Here is a 15,545-nt window from a genome sequence, read left to right on the forward strand (position 1 = left end):
TTTTAAACATATGCAATTGTTTAAACAATATTTTACAAACAATAATAAAATTAGTTTGATTTTTGTGGAATTAAGATATTAAAATACTAGAAAATATAGAGTAAGAAAATAATATATTAGATAAAGATTGGAAGAAATTTTGGTGGAAATCAACTTGTGTGAATCGAACACCGCTGTCCTGCGCGTAGCACCAAAAATTAAAGTTTATTTAAAAAATTTCCTGACGCCGTGGTAATTAATCGTTAATTTTGCATAATTGAAAATGAAAGGTACAGTACACTTCTATAAGCAAAAAAAATGCAACTTGCTATCTGCTTTATTTTCAGTCCTGCAACATTTAAAAAAAATGAATTCTTTTTGCGAAAGCTGGATTGCAAAATTTATTTTGCAAAATCTATTAAACCGATATTAATGAAATTTACAGTGTTGTTTTACTATATTACAAAGTTTTTCTGGGTAAAATATGAAGGTCCTACGTGTGGCATAAATGGTTGAAAAACTTAAAATGCGAATACTTGTTTTTGTATGGTTTTTTTCGCAATTATTGCTATTTTGCAGCAAGGGTGACTATTTTTTAAATTTTAAACCGATTCTATATTGTAGAAAATTTAATTATGCAACTTTTACGTCGATACAACTTTTCTCAGAAATGAATAGTTTGAAAGTTATAATCAAAAAACCAATAAAAAATGGAATTTTTCCTTCATATTTTGACCTTTTGATTATTTAAACAATGTTCCGGACCATTTTGAGTGGGAGGATAACTCAAATCTTATTATTTGAGTTATTTTCAAGCAATTTCTGCAAAAAAATTTGAGTCACCTCTCAACGTCCATCTCAAAACAGATGCGCCCTGGACTACTTTGGCATAGTCGCAGAAAACAGTGGCAGTAAGGTATGTGCAGTTAATAAGGCCAGCTTGGTAATATCGCCAACTCGTGATTTCTCAGAAAGTACGTTTGCTAAATAATAAATGGCAACATGGATATGTTCCTCATAGTATTCTAAATCACGTGATCATATTTGCGATGATCTTAGATTCGCCAGCGGTGTTTAGGACACTTGAGTATCAGTTTTCGATGTTTGCTTATCTTCGAAAACCAAATTACAAACAATTTATGTACCGGGTGTCCCAATAAGAATGGCTCTCGGCCATATCTCAGGAACCGTTTATAGTAGAGCTTTGAAATAAAAAATTTTATAACAAAAGTTGCCTCAGGAAAAGCCTGGAAATTATTTTTATAATTGTGGGACCACCGCTAGAGGGCGTAATTGAATATCAAAAATTAAAAAATCTAAATTTTACAAAATTTTCCTAATGAAGGGGCACTGGAAATCCGATCTTCGTATTCTTCATAAAATTCTACGCATATTTGATTTGACAAGTTTAGGTCTACCTTTGGAAATAAGAGGTGGGGGTGAGTGGGAACCTTGTTATGAAAAACTGGCTGTGAGTCCGGTTCTGCTTAATCAAATTTTGCAAACTTGGTCTTGTTGAAGATAGATCTTTTTCGTCAATGTAAAAGTTATGATTTCGCACCAACTTACTGAGTAATATGCCAGCTAGAAGGAAATATTTAATTTTTTTCAGAAATCTAGTGTTCCTTGGAAAACATTAAATACAAACATGCATTTTTAATACCATATTACAAAATTAGACAAAATTGGCAACAGAATAGCGAAAACCGCATGTTAATACCTTTTTTCTATCTCGAGATATCTTACAAAACGTGTAAATTTAAAAACATAACTGTTACTGTCACCGGTAAACGAAATAATTCATTAAAAGTAGTGTGCTATGGAAACAACAAAGAAACATTTTCCAGTTGTCAACGTATATTAGGTCTTTTCAACGCTTCTCATTTGTTTCGAGCCTCGTTCATATCTCGTATATTAATATTATACACGGATTGTACGGCATATGACAGACGCTCGAAACAAATGAGAAGCGTTGAAATGCCCTATTACAAAGAAATAAAAACAACTATTTAGTGATGACATAAACGTTCAAATTTTTGCCCATCATTTTCGTTGCAAACATTTACTCTTTCAAGAGTAGATTGAACAGCAGTCTCAATTTCTGCTCTCGATATGCTTTGAATGGCGTTTAGTATTCTCTGGATAATGTATTCTAGAGTAGTGTATGATGGGCAACAATTTGAATATTTAGGTCGTCACTAAGTAGTTCTTTTTGTTCTGTGTTATATTTAATTTTAATAGTATTGTTTCTCTTTATATTGTTGTTTTAATTAATTATATTTTTATACGTTGACATCTGGGAAATGTTATTTTGTTTTTTTCCACAGCACACTAGTTTTCATTAACTTAGTTTACCGGTGATAGTAACAGTTATGTATAAAATTTACACGTTTCTCGAGATATCTTGAGATAGAAAAAAGGTATCGACATGCGGTTTTCGCTATTCTATTGCTAATTTAATCTAATTTTATAAAGTATGATTAAAAATGCATACTTGTATTTATTATTTTCCAAAGAAAACTAGATTTCTGAAAAAAATTAAATAACGCCTCCCAGCTGGCTTATTACTTATTAGGATGGTTCAAAATTATCACGCTTACATTGAAGAAAAAAATCTGTCTTCAACAAGACCCAGTTTTCAAAATTTGATTTAGCAGAACCGGACTTACAGCCATTTTTTCATAACAAGGTTCCCACTCACCCCCACCTCTTATTTGCAAAGGTAGAGTTAAACTTGTTAAATCAAATATGCGCAGAATTTGATGAAGAATACAATAATCGGATTTCCAGTGCCCCTTCATTAGGAAAATTTTGTAAAATTTAGATTTTTTTATTTTTGATATTCAATTACGCCCTCTAGCGGTGGACCCACAATTATGAAAATAATTTTCAGGCTTTTCCTGAGGCAACTTTTGTTATAAAATTTTTTATTTCAAAGCTCTACTATAAACGGTTCCTGAGATATGGCCGAGAGCCATTCTTATTGGGACACCCGGTACATGTCAGTAATATCGCCAAGTCCAATGGATGGTAATAACGCCTGCGTTACCATCCCTACTTGGAGAAGGTTGCCTTGGCAACCTTCTCGATACGTCGAAGGTTGGAAAAATTAAAAAGCGCTCTGCCGTAGAGTCAGCGACAAGCAACAGTGATTCTGATGATATAGATAGAGTTAAGTGAGATGGAAACATCAGATGAAGAAAATCATGACACTTCATTTTCAGATAATGCTAACCACTTTAGATTATGATACAAAAATCTTAGGGCCAATTTCTCATATCGAGTTCAACTCCAGTTTAACCTGAACTTCTAGTAAACGTCAGTTTAAAGTCAAAATCGTCTTTCTCAATTCCCGTTCAACCGATGGCAGTTTAAACTTGAACGATGCTTGAACGGTGGAATTCGGCCGTTCAAAGATTTCAGAACTCAGTTCAGATGATTTCATGGACTACGCATGCGTTGTATTAACACGAAACGCTGTCATAATATAAATATATCCTATTTTATTATATTAAGCCTAACGATAAACGATAACATTATTTGTGTTTTTATAATATTTATTTATAATTATTAAAATGACTATTTGACTATAAATACTTAAATTTAACTTTATTCGAAAACAGCATAAAAAAGGTAGTTCAAAATGGCGACAGTTTTTTACCTTTTGCCATCTATTGGCATTTCTCGAAAGCTGTAGAACGAGCACTGACATGAACGCGCAATGAGAAATGCATTCCAAACAGAACCGGAGATCACCCGTGAACCCGGTTCAACTGAACCATAGATTAACGCAGGTATGAGAAATCGACCCGAGAAATCGATGAGATATTGTTCTTAAATACTTACTTATTGTTATTTTTCAGCAACTGTATTATCATTGTGAAGTATATTGTTCAATTGTTAGACTGTATTGCATTTGAAATAATAGGTTGGCGATATTGCCAACCAGGGTTGGAAATATCGTCAAAGATGACTTTTTTTTTAAATTGTCCAGTAAATGTATAAAAAACCCAAGTTATTATTTTAGTGGATTCTACGTAATTTCAAGTAGTTGATTGAATAGCTCCAGTTGTGACATCTTTTTTAATATGACCCACTATCCAAAAAAAAAATTCTAAACCTTAACTTGCCGATATTACCTTCAGATACCTTATACAGATTATTGTTTAGTGCTTGGTAAACCTCATGTAGAACAGAAAACATGGCATCAGTGGTACAATTATTTGTTAAAAAGCCGAACTGATTTTGTGATAAAATGTTATCAACGATAAAGGACATAAGTCGAGTTTTAATGAGTCTCTCAATAATTTTGGAGAGTACCGGCAGTAAGGCAATAGGTCTATAGTTGCAGGCGTCAGATTTTTCACCACCCTTATGAAGAGGAAAAGTAATTTTTTAGAAAAAATTTTCTGTTTTTTTTAATTTTTAAGATAGTTCGTTGATTAAAGTTATGTATTTTTTGTGACTCTTTAATATTTATTCACTAATTAAAGGTGAATATTTGTTATGAAATATTTGTCGCCATAATAAAAAAACTGAAATGTTAACATTTTACCAATTTAGATTAAATAATGGTATTATAATACCATTATTTCATTCAGAATTATTTCAGAATTCAAATTCAAAATTTTACCAGAAAAATCATTTTGCCGAAAATTAAAAGTAAACCACTAAATGTGTTTTTCATCCTCCTTTTAAATGCAAAATCCATTTAAAAAAAATTAATGTACAGGGTGTATTTTTGGGTCGGAGCATTTTTCCAATATTTTTTAATCCGGCCCTGGATTTTTTATACTTGTCAATAAATTAATTGATTGGGCACCTTAAATAATATTCGGTATTGAATATAAAATAAATATACAGTGTGTTTAACAAGTTGTAATTCGCATTTCAATTTTTTTTTTCTATTTCAATTTTTCGCAATTCACATAATTTCAGAATTCAAATTCAAAATTTGACCAAAAAAATAATTTTGCCGAAAATTCAAAGAATACCACTAAATTTAGTTTTTCATCCTCTTTTCAAATGTAAAATCTATTTTAAAAAAATTTAATGTACAGGGTGTTATTTTTGGGTCGGAACATTTGTCCAATATTTTTTAGTCCGGACCTGGAGTTTTACAATTTTAAATAAATTAATTTATTGTACACCTTAAATAATATTTGTGTGCCAAATATAAAATGAATATAGTGTGGTTAAAAAGTTATGAACAAAATAAAAAATGGCAAAATAGATACACCCAGTATCTTTGTAATTAATGAAGTAAGACCCATTAAGTATGGTATTTTTGAGACAGCCTAAGTGTCCTCTTTCTACAGTTAACGTATGTTACTTTCCCAATGAAACACCCTGTATAACAAAGTCGAGAACACGTAGCATCTTAAGGCTCTTATCCTCAGTTCCAGAGGAAGGTCTCGATTAACAAAAATTTTTTTCATTTTTATAAATGCTTTTCTTGCAATTTCAATGCGTGTCTTGATTTCTTTACTTTGGTCATTATTTTCATTTACTCAGGTTCCCAGATATTTGTAGTTATTCACTCTTTCTACTTGATTTCCTTCGACATCTAGCCTTCCTATTTTATGTTGAAATAATCATGAACTTGGTTTTTTTAACATTCATTTATAGTCCGTATTTTATACCGAAATAATGTAATCTATTTACTAATCGTTGCAGTGCTTCTAGACTGTGTAAAAATAGCAGTGTCGTCTGCGAATCTTATGTTGTTTCAGATTTTTCCGTTAATTGATATACACTCTTCTTCCCCTGATATTGCTTCCTTAAAAATAGCTTCGCTGTACAGATTGAATAGCAATGGGGACAACACGCAACCCTGTCTAACACCTCTTTTGATTTCTATAGTTTCCATTTCTATAGTTTCTGTTTAATATAATTTACTTTTATTCAGTTAGAAGATTGGAGAATTCTACAAACACCTAATTCTAAATATATTTATAGGAACATAAACGAAAGGGTCTATTTTGGCTCAAATTCCGAGCTAAAGGTTCCGCGTCTTCCCAACAACAATCCTCCCAAAAACGGGAGGTCGCCTCCTGGAGCACCCAGGAAGTGGCCACGTGGTTGGAAACGTTACAGCTTTCCGAATACGTGGAGAGTTTCGAGAAAAATGACATTCGCGGTCGTGAGCTACTCACCCTCGCCAGACGGGATCTCAAGGACTTGGGAGTCACAAAGGTGGGTCACGTCAAAAGAATACTGCAAGCCATTAAGGATTTGACACAAGGTTTATAAATACCTACTTAGCATGTAAGTTTCTGATTAATGTTTTACCCTGATCTCGACGTTGTCGGACAATATGTTACAACTTAGAACAATGCGAAGATATTAATTAGTTTAAATATAAGAAAATACAATTGATATTACACTAGCAGTTAATTATCTACATGAACATAAGATAGTTAAATAATTGTTTTTTTTTTCATTATTTTTACAGCCAAAGGATCTGACATAATAATAAACTAAAAATAAAAATATATATGTGGTGCATAAACATTAAATAACCAGTATAATAGTATAATAATAATCTTTTTATCTACCATCGTCACAAAAACTTTTTGGAAAGATAATAAGGTTTAAGAATGTTTAAGATGAGTTTATTTAATTAAAATTATAACCAAAGAATAGGAGAAAACCTAATGAAAATAAAAGTTATACCTACTACAAAAATTAAAAAATGCAACGTATTCCATACAAAATACAACACTTTAAAGACAATTTTAAAACTCTTAGAATATGATGAATTATGTCTGTGTTTCGTAAACCGTCTGTTTTATACGTCTATAAATATAAGTATTGTGTATGAGGCCAGGAGAGCCAGAGTGGTCTAACTGATTTGAATAATATTCATTACTTTACATAATCAAAGAAAATGATCAGAAGCTATCAATGTCCGATTGTTAGTAATTGTATGTTGACCAAGAATCATTTATTGGTCAACGTACAATTCCTAAAACAATCTGACATTGATAGCTTCTGATCATTTTCTTTGATTATTTTTTATTTTATTTTATTTTATTTTATTTTATTTTATTTGGGATACAGACAGGACAAACCCATAAAAGTATCCACTACAGAATTTCAGATACATTTACAATTTTACAAACTGATATATAACTACAAACTAAAAGTAAAAATATTCATTGAAGTTAGAACATAAATACAGAAAATGATATAATATGTATGAACAAAAGAGAAGAAAAAAAATGAGAAAATAAGCGATAACAAGGCTGAATACACCAAAAGACTAAGTTTCAAGAAAGTGATTCTTCAATAGTTTTTTAATCATATCCGCTTTATGAAAGAAGATATCAATATCCACAACGCTAGACAATTTATTATAAGTATTTGTCATTCTATGAGCAGGTGAATTTAAAAAGTAATTTGTGCATGCTTGGTCCGTAACAAAAGTATAATTATTTCTAGTAGTGTGGCTTGGAGTACGAATTTTCAGGAAATTTATAAGGTCAATACAATCTACATTATTATTTAGGACCTTGTGAACAAATAAGACATCCACAATTTGTCTACTATGCTCAAGAGAAATTATTTTTAAATTAGAGCGAATGCGTTGTCTATCACTATCAGGATAAAATTTCATTTTACAATAGGAAATAAACTTATTTTGAATGGATTCTACTTTAGAGATGTATACCGAATAACGCGGATTCCAAATAATAGAACCAAACATTAAAATACTATTGACATATGCCATATATAACGTTCTAATGGTAAAAGGGCTTTGTAACTCAAAACAAGTTCTATATATGAAGCCCAACTGCTTACTGGCTTTTCTAGTAATATTAGAGATATGTTGATCAAAGAGTAGCTTACGGTCCAAAAGTATACCAAGATCCTTAACGCTTTCTACTGCATGCAATATACAGTTAGAAATTTCATATGTATTATAGTTTAAGTCAGGGCTGCTGCGAGAAAAATGTATATAATTACATTTTGAAACATTTAAAAACAGGTTATTTCTTACACAATAATCAGATAAATTGTTTAAGTCTTCTTGAAATTGAATTCTATGATTAGGACATGAAATACAGTGATATTTTTAAATCGTCGACATACATAATAAATTTAGCAAATTTAAAACAGGCAGAAATATCATTAACATATAAATTAAAAAATAAAGGACCTAAATGGGACCCCTGAGGCACTCCTGACGTAGTGATCACAGCATTGGATTTAAAAGCTCCTAAAGTTACTTGTTGTGATCTATTTCTGACGTATGAGTCAAACCATCTTAATAAATTACCATGTATACCGATTTCAGATAGTTTCAAAACAAGAATCGAATGATCGATTTTATCGAAAGCTTTACTGAAATCAGTATAAACTGAATCAACGCTTTTTCTCTCATTTAGACTTTGAAGTATGTATTCAATGTATAAGAATAAGTTTGTATCGACTGAACGTTTTTTCATAAAGCCATGTTGTTCAATATTAAGTAGGTTTTTACGTCATAATAAAGAAAATCAGAAATTATACTTTCAAATACCTTACTAAAAATATTTAACTTAGAAATAGGTCTGTAATTTTCAACTTTGCTTTTATTTCCGGATTTATGAATTGGAATAATAAAAGCATTATTCCATTTATCAGGAAATTGACCGGCATTAAGTGATTTATTAAACAACAGAAATAAAGGTTCTGTTAGAGATTGTTTACAGTTTTTAATAAAATCAGCAGGTATCTCATCTGGTCCAGGCCCTTTATGAGGTAAATTTTCAAGTTTATTTTCAATAATTTCGCGAGTAATAGTACATTTACAGATATTTAAAGGCGTGTTAGTGTAAATATTACCAAAATTGCTAACATTACTAGGTACAAAAACAGAAGCAAAGTAATCAGAAAATACGTTACAAATTTTCTGTACGTCAGTAGTAGAGCTAGAGTAGTAGAGATTATGTAAAGTAATGTTCAAATCAGTTAGGCCACTCTGGCTCTCATGGCCAAAATATAAACAAAAGTGCAACGCGTTAATACAGACACGAGACACACTAAGGAGAAAGAATAATTACTACTTATTATGGGTTAGAGGTGGACGAATCAATACTCAATCTGGTAAGGAACGGGAAAGCCACCAATCAATACTTGGTCGACAGCACGGCAATTTGGCATTAGATCAATACTCTAAAACCCGGATATCCTTTGGTCAATATCCAAGGCCACGGGAGGTGGAGTTCCCACCAGATCAATACTCTGGCAGAACTCTCTTCTCTACTCCAGCGAACGTCATTTTATATCGTTGCCGGCGAACCATTTTCAGTGCGCATCGATATTGGTGGAAGGTTAGGTGGTTGTACACGTATAGTCCGTCCGCTATAACTTTTCCCATGCGTCACGACTTATTTTCAAACAAATTAAGGCAAAACCTAAAGTAAAACGTACGCTGATGTGTGTAGTATATAGTATACAGTATACAAAATGTATATACACATCGACGTTCGGTTCACTTTATGTTTTGACTTAATTTGTTTAAAAATAAGTCGTAACGCATGGGAAAAGTTAGAGCGGCCAGACTATATACAGAGGGGTGACAAGCTACCGGCCGGCGCGAGCTGGCGACGCTATTGCTACACTCGAGTCAGTTCGAGTTAGTATTGTAATTAAACTAAAAGGTGTAACTGAAGTCTTTTTCACAGATACTAAAATATCCTATGTTTTGTACTAAAGCACAGAAACTATTGCTGCGCCGCGCCGTATCGATATACATTTAGTACTGTTAGTAGATATTATACGAAGCTTTTAAAAATTTCGCCCTACCAAATAATGTTAATAACTGTTTTTTATTTATTATGTCAGTGATTAATGCACCAAAAAATATTTAAAAATTAAACAAAAAAATTAGGATTTTACCTGACTTAAAGTAAAGTTAAAAACATATTTAATAACTTACTTGTCTTCCTGGCCTTATAGTTCTTATTGATGATATTTTAGACTCTCGCCATAATTTACATAAATATATTTACTAAAGAAGTAATTAAATTGGAAACATATTGTCCTACGGCGAACTTAAAAGTATACCTGTATGAATGTACTGATATTGTAAGTCATGTAATACCTTTACAACTTACTGTGATTTTCCGACTAGAATAAAATTAGTTTTTAAGTAGATGTTAAAAAATGTACTGTATTTGCCAACCAAACAAAATCTTCGCATCTCTTGCAGATGTTTACCAAATTATTCTATCGCTCATCAGCTTCGAGTATCCAAGTTTTAGTAAGTTCCATATCATAAGTTTTTATTTTGTTTACAAGATATCTTGTAATCTGAAAAACTATCCACCACATATATTATGTTGGGAAACATAGTTTGCATACTGAGACCAGTCAAAATGGACTTAAGGAGGCACAATTCGCAGCAGTAAATAATTATGTAGTTGTCAGTACTAACTTAAAGAGAACTGATATCCATAAAGGAACGTGGAAAATATCAGGAACCAACGAAGCCAATCAAATTGAGCATATTCTCATCTCAAAAAGATTGGCAATAGACATAGAGGTCCCGTCATTTGCGATGGCACTAATCTGCATATTATAGCCCATCTAAAAATGGTCTAAGAACCGTCCTTAAAGTTGGTGAATGGTTGAACATTGAAATTTTATTACTAAGTATTGACATTATTTAATGCCAAGGCCTGGCTTAAAAAGAAACTTCAAATTTTGACTTCTATACAAGCGCAATAATATGCAAATTAGTGCCATCCCAAATGACGGGACCTCTAATGTCAGAACGTATCGCGGGGCGAACTCTGACTCTAATCACTACCATACGGGAGCAAAATTGCGGCAGACAAATAGTCGAGTTAAAAAACGGAATGTTGAAGAATTCAAAAACCGAACAAAGAAACAAGAATATCAAAGAGCTGTTTTAATAAAACTCAATGGAACCAGAAAGGAAGGTACTGCAGAGGAGTAAGGGAGACAATTAAAAACAATAATAACGGAATCTGCAGAGGAAACTGCTGGAAAAGCCAAAACGCAAAGAAATGCGGAACGGTATGATGATGAATGCCGAACTTCAGTAGAGAAAAAAGGCAAGGTAGGCTTATCCAACTTCAAAGAAACACAAGAAACGCAGGGAAATTTATAACGAAAAGAAAGTTTAAGCGACTAGAATATGTAGAAGAAAAAAAAGAAAGGCTTTGAAACAACAAATACAAGAAATCCTGTAATATAACAACAGATACGAAAGCAGAAAACTCTATTGGTCATTTAGACCAAAATTGACGATATGCAAAGACAAGAACGGAGAACTACTAATAAAGAAGCAAACAATTATAAGGAGATGGAAAGAATACTTTGAAGAATACCTAAATACAGACAATGAAAATGAACAAAATGAGACAATATATTATACGGCGGAGCAGCACACTGAAAATTCGAGTTATGCAGAAGTGGTTCAAAAAATAAAAGGATCCAAACTATGGGAAACAATTCATTATTTAATAACATTAATATGGACCAATAGTCTAAGAGCTGGGAGCGGATTTTGTGCGTGATAAATAATATGGAAAAACTATACGGGGATATGTTGAATTAGTTGTGTACATGACTTTCACCAACAGCCGGAAACCAGAGTCGGGGCCGAAGGTAGTTATAAGGGGTCAAAGTCGCGGATTTTATTATTTTTTTATGACGCTCATGATCGAGATGTGTGCACCAAAATTTGGGAATAAGTAGGTCATGACGTACCTAAGTAAAATCTCTAGGGGCGCAACGCTGCGTGGCCGACAAAGGGGTGGGGGTAGGGGTGAATATAAAAAATATAAGGGGTTTTCTGCGACGTTCGTGATTGAGATAGTGCACCAAAATTTGGGTATAAGTAGACCATGACATAAATAAGTAAAATCCCCAGAGCCGGAACCAGAGTGCTTTAGTTATATTTATACAAAACAAAAGTATCGAATATACCATTTTCGTCAGTTTGCAGTCAACCAAATGGAATAATGTTCATATTCGATGGTTTAAACAGCATATTTCCCGCGCTCCTTATCAAGCTACAATAACGAGAATTTGCCACAAGATGTATAGCGTATAATGCGAGGACAAGGTATCGAATATGAAAAACCCGATTTTTCACATTCGATATTTGGAAATGGTAGGAACGATATGGACACAGAAATAAATCAGAAGAACTCCGTAAGTAGGGAAATTAAGGCACGTATTTCCAGTGATAATTGTACATATTATTAGACAAAAGAAACAGAATGACTATCTAGAAGACATTGATTATATCCTTAGTAACCTTTCGTTGTGAAACCTGGGTAATAACCAAAAAAGTTAAAGCCCAACTCAGGGCATTCCAGAGAAAGATACTCAAAAAATTATATGGCCCGGTGCAAGAGAAAGACGCCACATGGAGAATCAGGAGAAACGACGCCGAGGTTAATGAATTTAATGAAGGGTATGAGTTTGTAAGATTTCTGAAAAGTCAAAGACTGTCATGGCTGGAACATGTCCAGAGACAAAAAGACCAAAAACATCAAAGAAAATATTAGAATGGATGCCGATAAGAAGACGAAAAAAAGGAAGGTCGAGAACGTTGGATGACGTGGAAGACGACTTGAAAACTATGAATATAAGACAATAGAGGAGAAGGGCACAAGAGAGATCTGAATGGGCGGATATAGCCAGACAGGCAAAGACCCTTCCAGGTTTATGTTGCAAAAAGAAGAGAAAATGTTTAATAAGAGATCGAAAACCATTTTTCTCCATGTGCTTCATTTTTCAAACACGTCAATTTTCTGCAGCTGTCAAAAATATACTAATAGCCGCATCTTGCTAAAATTTCACAAGTACGTCTAAATAAGGTTAGACTTTCTATAAATATTTTTTTTGAGATCACAGCGCCCTAATCGGCGAAGGAGGTTACTTCTCAGACCAGATTTCTTGGATTTGTTGGTTCCGACTAGCTGAAACCAGTGATGAGATAAAAGATAAAGTGGTGTTTTGAGACAAGTGTCCACATTGCGCCTTAAGAATAAGGCTTTTCATCGATTGTCATTTGTTTCGAGCTTCTGTCATGTGTCACATAATATTAATATATCTACGCCATACGTCTTTGGTTTGTATCATTGTTATATACCAATAACGTATGACGTAGATATATTAATATTATGTGACACATGACAGAAGCTCGAAACAAATGACTGTGAATGAAAAGCCCTATATCAGGGATAAAAAATGAATCATACCATGTAGGTAATTTTTTTTTTTAAACAAAAAAAACAATATATTAAATTATAATTTAGAAAAATAATCCAATAGATCAATTTGTTTGATATCGAGAAACGACATTCAACTTTTTATTTTTTTCTACATTTAAAAATCTGCCAAAGCTTAAACTCGAAGCTGATGTGCTGTCTCTATTCGCTTATTTACAATCCCCAAAATTTCTTAAAGAACTTTAAACTTCTAAAATTAAGAATATTAACGTTTCAAATATATATGAGACAATGAATAGTTTGTTGACCAAAAATCATATATTTTAATGTTGTCAAATCAAAATTGTACCAGATTGGGTCACGTTTTTACACTCTATTTTTGTACATATACATGTGCCGTAATGAAGCAGGCAATGAAAACTCTTCGTGGTAAAAAATTTTGTATACCTATTAAAATTATTAAAGAAAATGAAAAATCTAACAACTGGCAATTCAAGATACAGTGCGCTGGAATAAGTGTTATCCCCCCTTACTAACTTATTTATTTTTAGCACATAAGCAAAACGCTCGGACAGGACGATTTTTAAAATAATCATAGTACATATATTATAGCATCAATGTTTCGAACTTTACGCGGTTCCTCTTCAGGTGACAGTGCTAACTTTGATTTTTTTAAATGGGAAAGTACATCATGTGACAACTCATTTAAAATATTTTGAAAGACTGATTACAAAAATGTATATTTAATCCTTTTTGAGACCGTAGGCGCAAAATTTCGGTTGAATTATTTTGAAATGTATTCATTTTTTTCGAATCCTGAGAAAACTAATAAGTATTTTAGAAAAATTTAAACGCATAATGAAATATTACAGTATTATCGAGGGTCAAAAGTCCCTGAGAACTTCTATAACGATTATTTTAATAAGTCACAGGGTGAAAAAAAAAGAAAATTTAGTCGGATTTTTAATTTCAAATACTTATATCATTCAAAAGAAATTTTTGTTTATTCTAAGGGACTTTCAGCCTTCGATAATAATGTAATCTTTTATTCTTCGTTTAAATTTTTCAAAATACTTATTAGTTTTCTCAGGATTCGAAAAAATGAATGCGTTTAAAAACAATTCGAACGAAATTTTGCGCCTACGCTCTTAAAAAGGATTAAAGTATTATAAATTTTTCTAATCAATATTTCAAACGCTTTTAAATGAACTATCACATGATGTAGTTTCCCATTTAAAAAAATCAAAGTTTTGCCTGTCACCTGAAGAGGGATCGCGTAAAGTTCGAAACATTGATGTAATAATATACTTTGATTATTTTAAAAATCGACTTGTCCGAGCATTTTGCTTATGTGCTAGAAATAAATAAGTTATTAAGGGGGGTAACACTTATTCCAGCTCACTGTGTAATCCTAGATATTTTTGAAAAACAAAGTGTCTATGTTTATGAGCTTTTTTTAAATTATAGGTATATTCCATAAAGCAATAGTCGATTACATTTTTATCTTTTTAAATTCTTTATAACAGTTGCTTGTGGCGATTGTGAACAAACCTGCAATACAAGTCAACTTTAAAAACAAGGAAGTCAAAAGTTATACTCACGAATTTTAAACAAAACTGTAGTTCTAGCCGATCTGAGTTGTTTTTCTTTTACCGAATATTTAAATAACATCAGACCCTCTGCTTCTAATATTTCCAGAAATGGATTCGCTGCAAAGACATATAACGAGAGGAGTGAGACAAGGCTGTATACTGTCGCCCCTACTTTTTAACTTTTATTCAGATAAAGTTTTTAAGGAAGGTTAATTGTTTGAAATGATGAAAGAACTGGACATAGAAGCTGGAAAGGTAGGCCTTAATATGAATTGCAGCAAGACCAAAATCATAACACATACAGATGAGGACGTCACAATGAGGATCGGACAAGATGAAATATGTAGAACAAGTTCACGATTATATATATCTCGGTCAAATTATAAAACTTAACAAGGAAAACCAAACAGCAGAGATCAAAAGACGAGATAGACTGGCATAGGCGGTATTTGGCAAACTAAACTACATCCTTAAAAACAAAAGATATCCACAACATCTTAAGACCAAGGTATACAATCAATGCGTACACACTGTTCTCACTAATGGTTCCCAAACGTTGACGTCTACAAAAGCAAACATGGATAAAATCATAAAAACGCAAAGAGCAATGGAAAGGCAAATGTTGCACATAAGACTAATGGATAAAAAGAGATAAGAGAGAAAACAAAAGTTAGGATGTTAGATAAGAAGTTGCAAAATTGAAATAGAGATTTGCGTACACAATATAAGACAAAAAGAAGGCCGATGGAACAAAACTCTTATAAATTGGAGACCGTGG

At 32.3% G+C, this 15,545-nt stretch overlaps 1 protein-coding gene across 1 annotated transcript in view; it reads left to right on the plus strand.

The window, feature by feature from the left end:
* LOC126886270 (diacylglycerol kinase eta) overlaps window positions 1-6,852 on the plus strand; it is a 144,577-nt gene extending 137,725 nt beyond the window's left edge. Inside the window, exon 15 of the mRNA XM_050653140.1 lies at window positions 5,938-6,852. Within this exon, the coding sequence (XP_050509097.1) occupies window positions 5,938-6,231 (294 nt within the window). The 3' untranslated portion in view covers window positions 6,232-6,852. The remainder of the gene's footprint in view (window positions 1-5,937) is intronic.
* Window positions 6,853-15,545: the final 8,693 nt, after the last annotated feature.

The sequence above is a fragment of the Diabrotica virgifera genome, chromosome 6 (assembly GCF_917563875.1).
Source record: "Diabrotica virgifera virgifera chromosome 6, PGI_DIABVI_V3a".
Lineage (NCBI taxonomy): Eukaryota > Metazoa > Arthropoda > Insecta > Coleoptera > Chrysomelidae > Diabrotica > Diabrotica virgifera.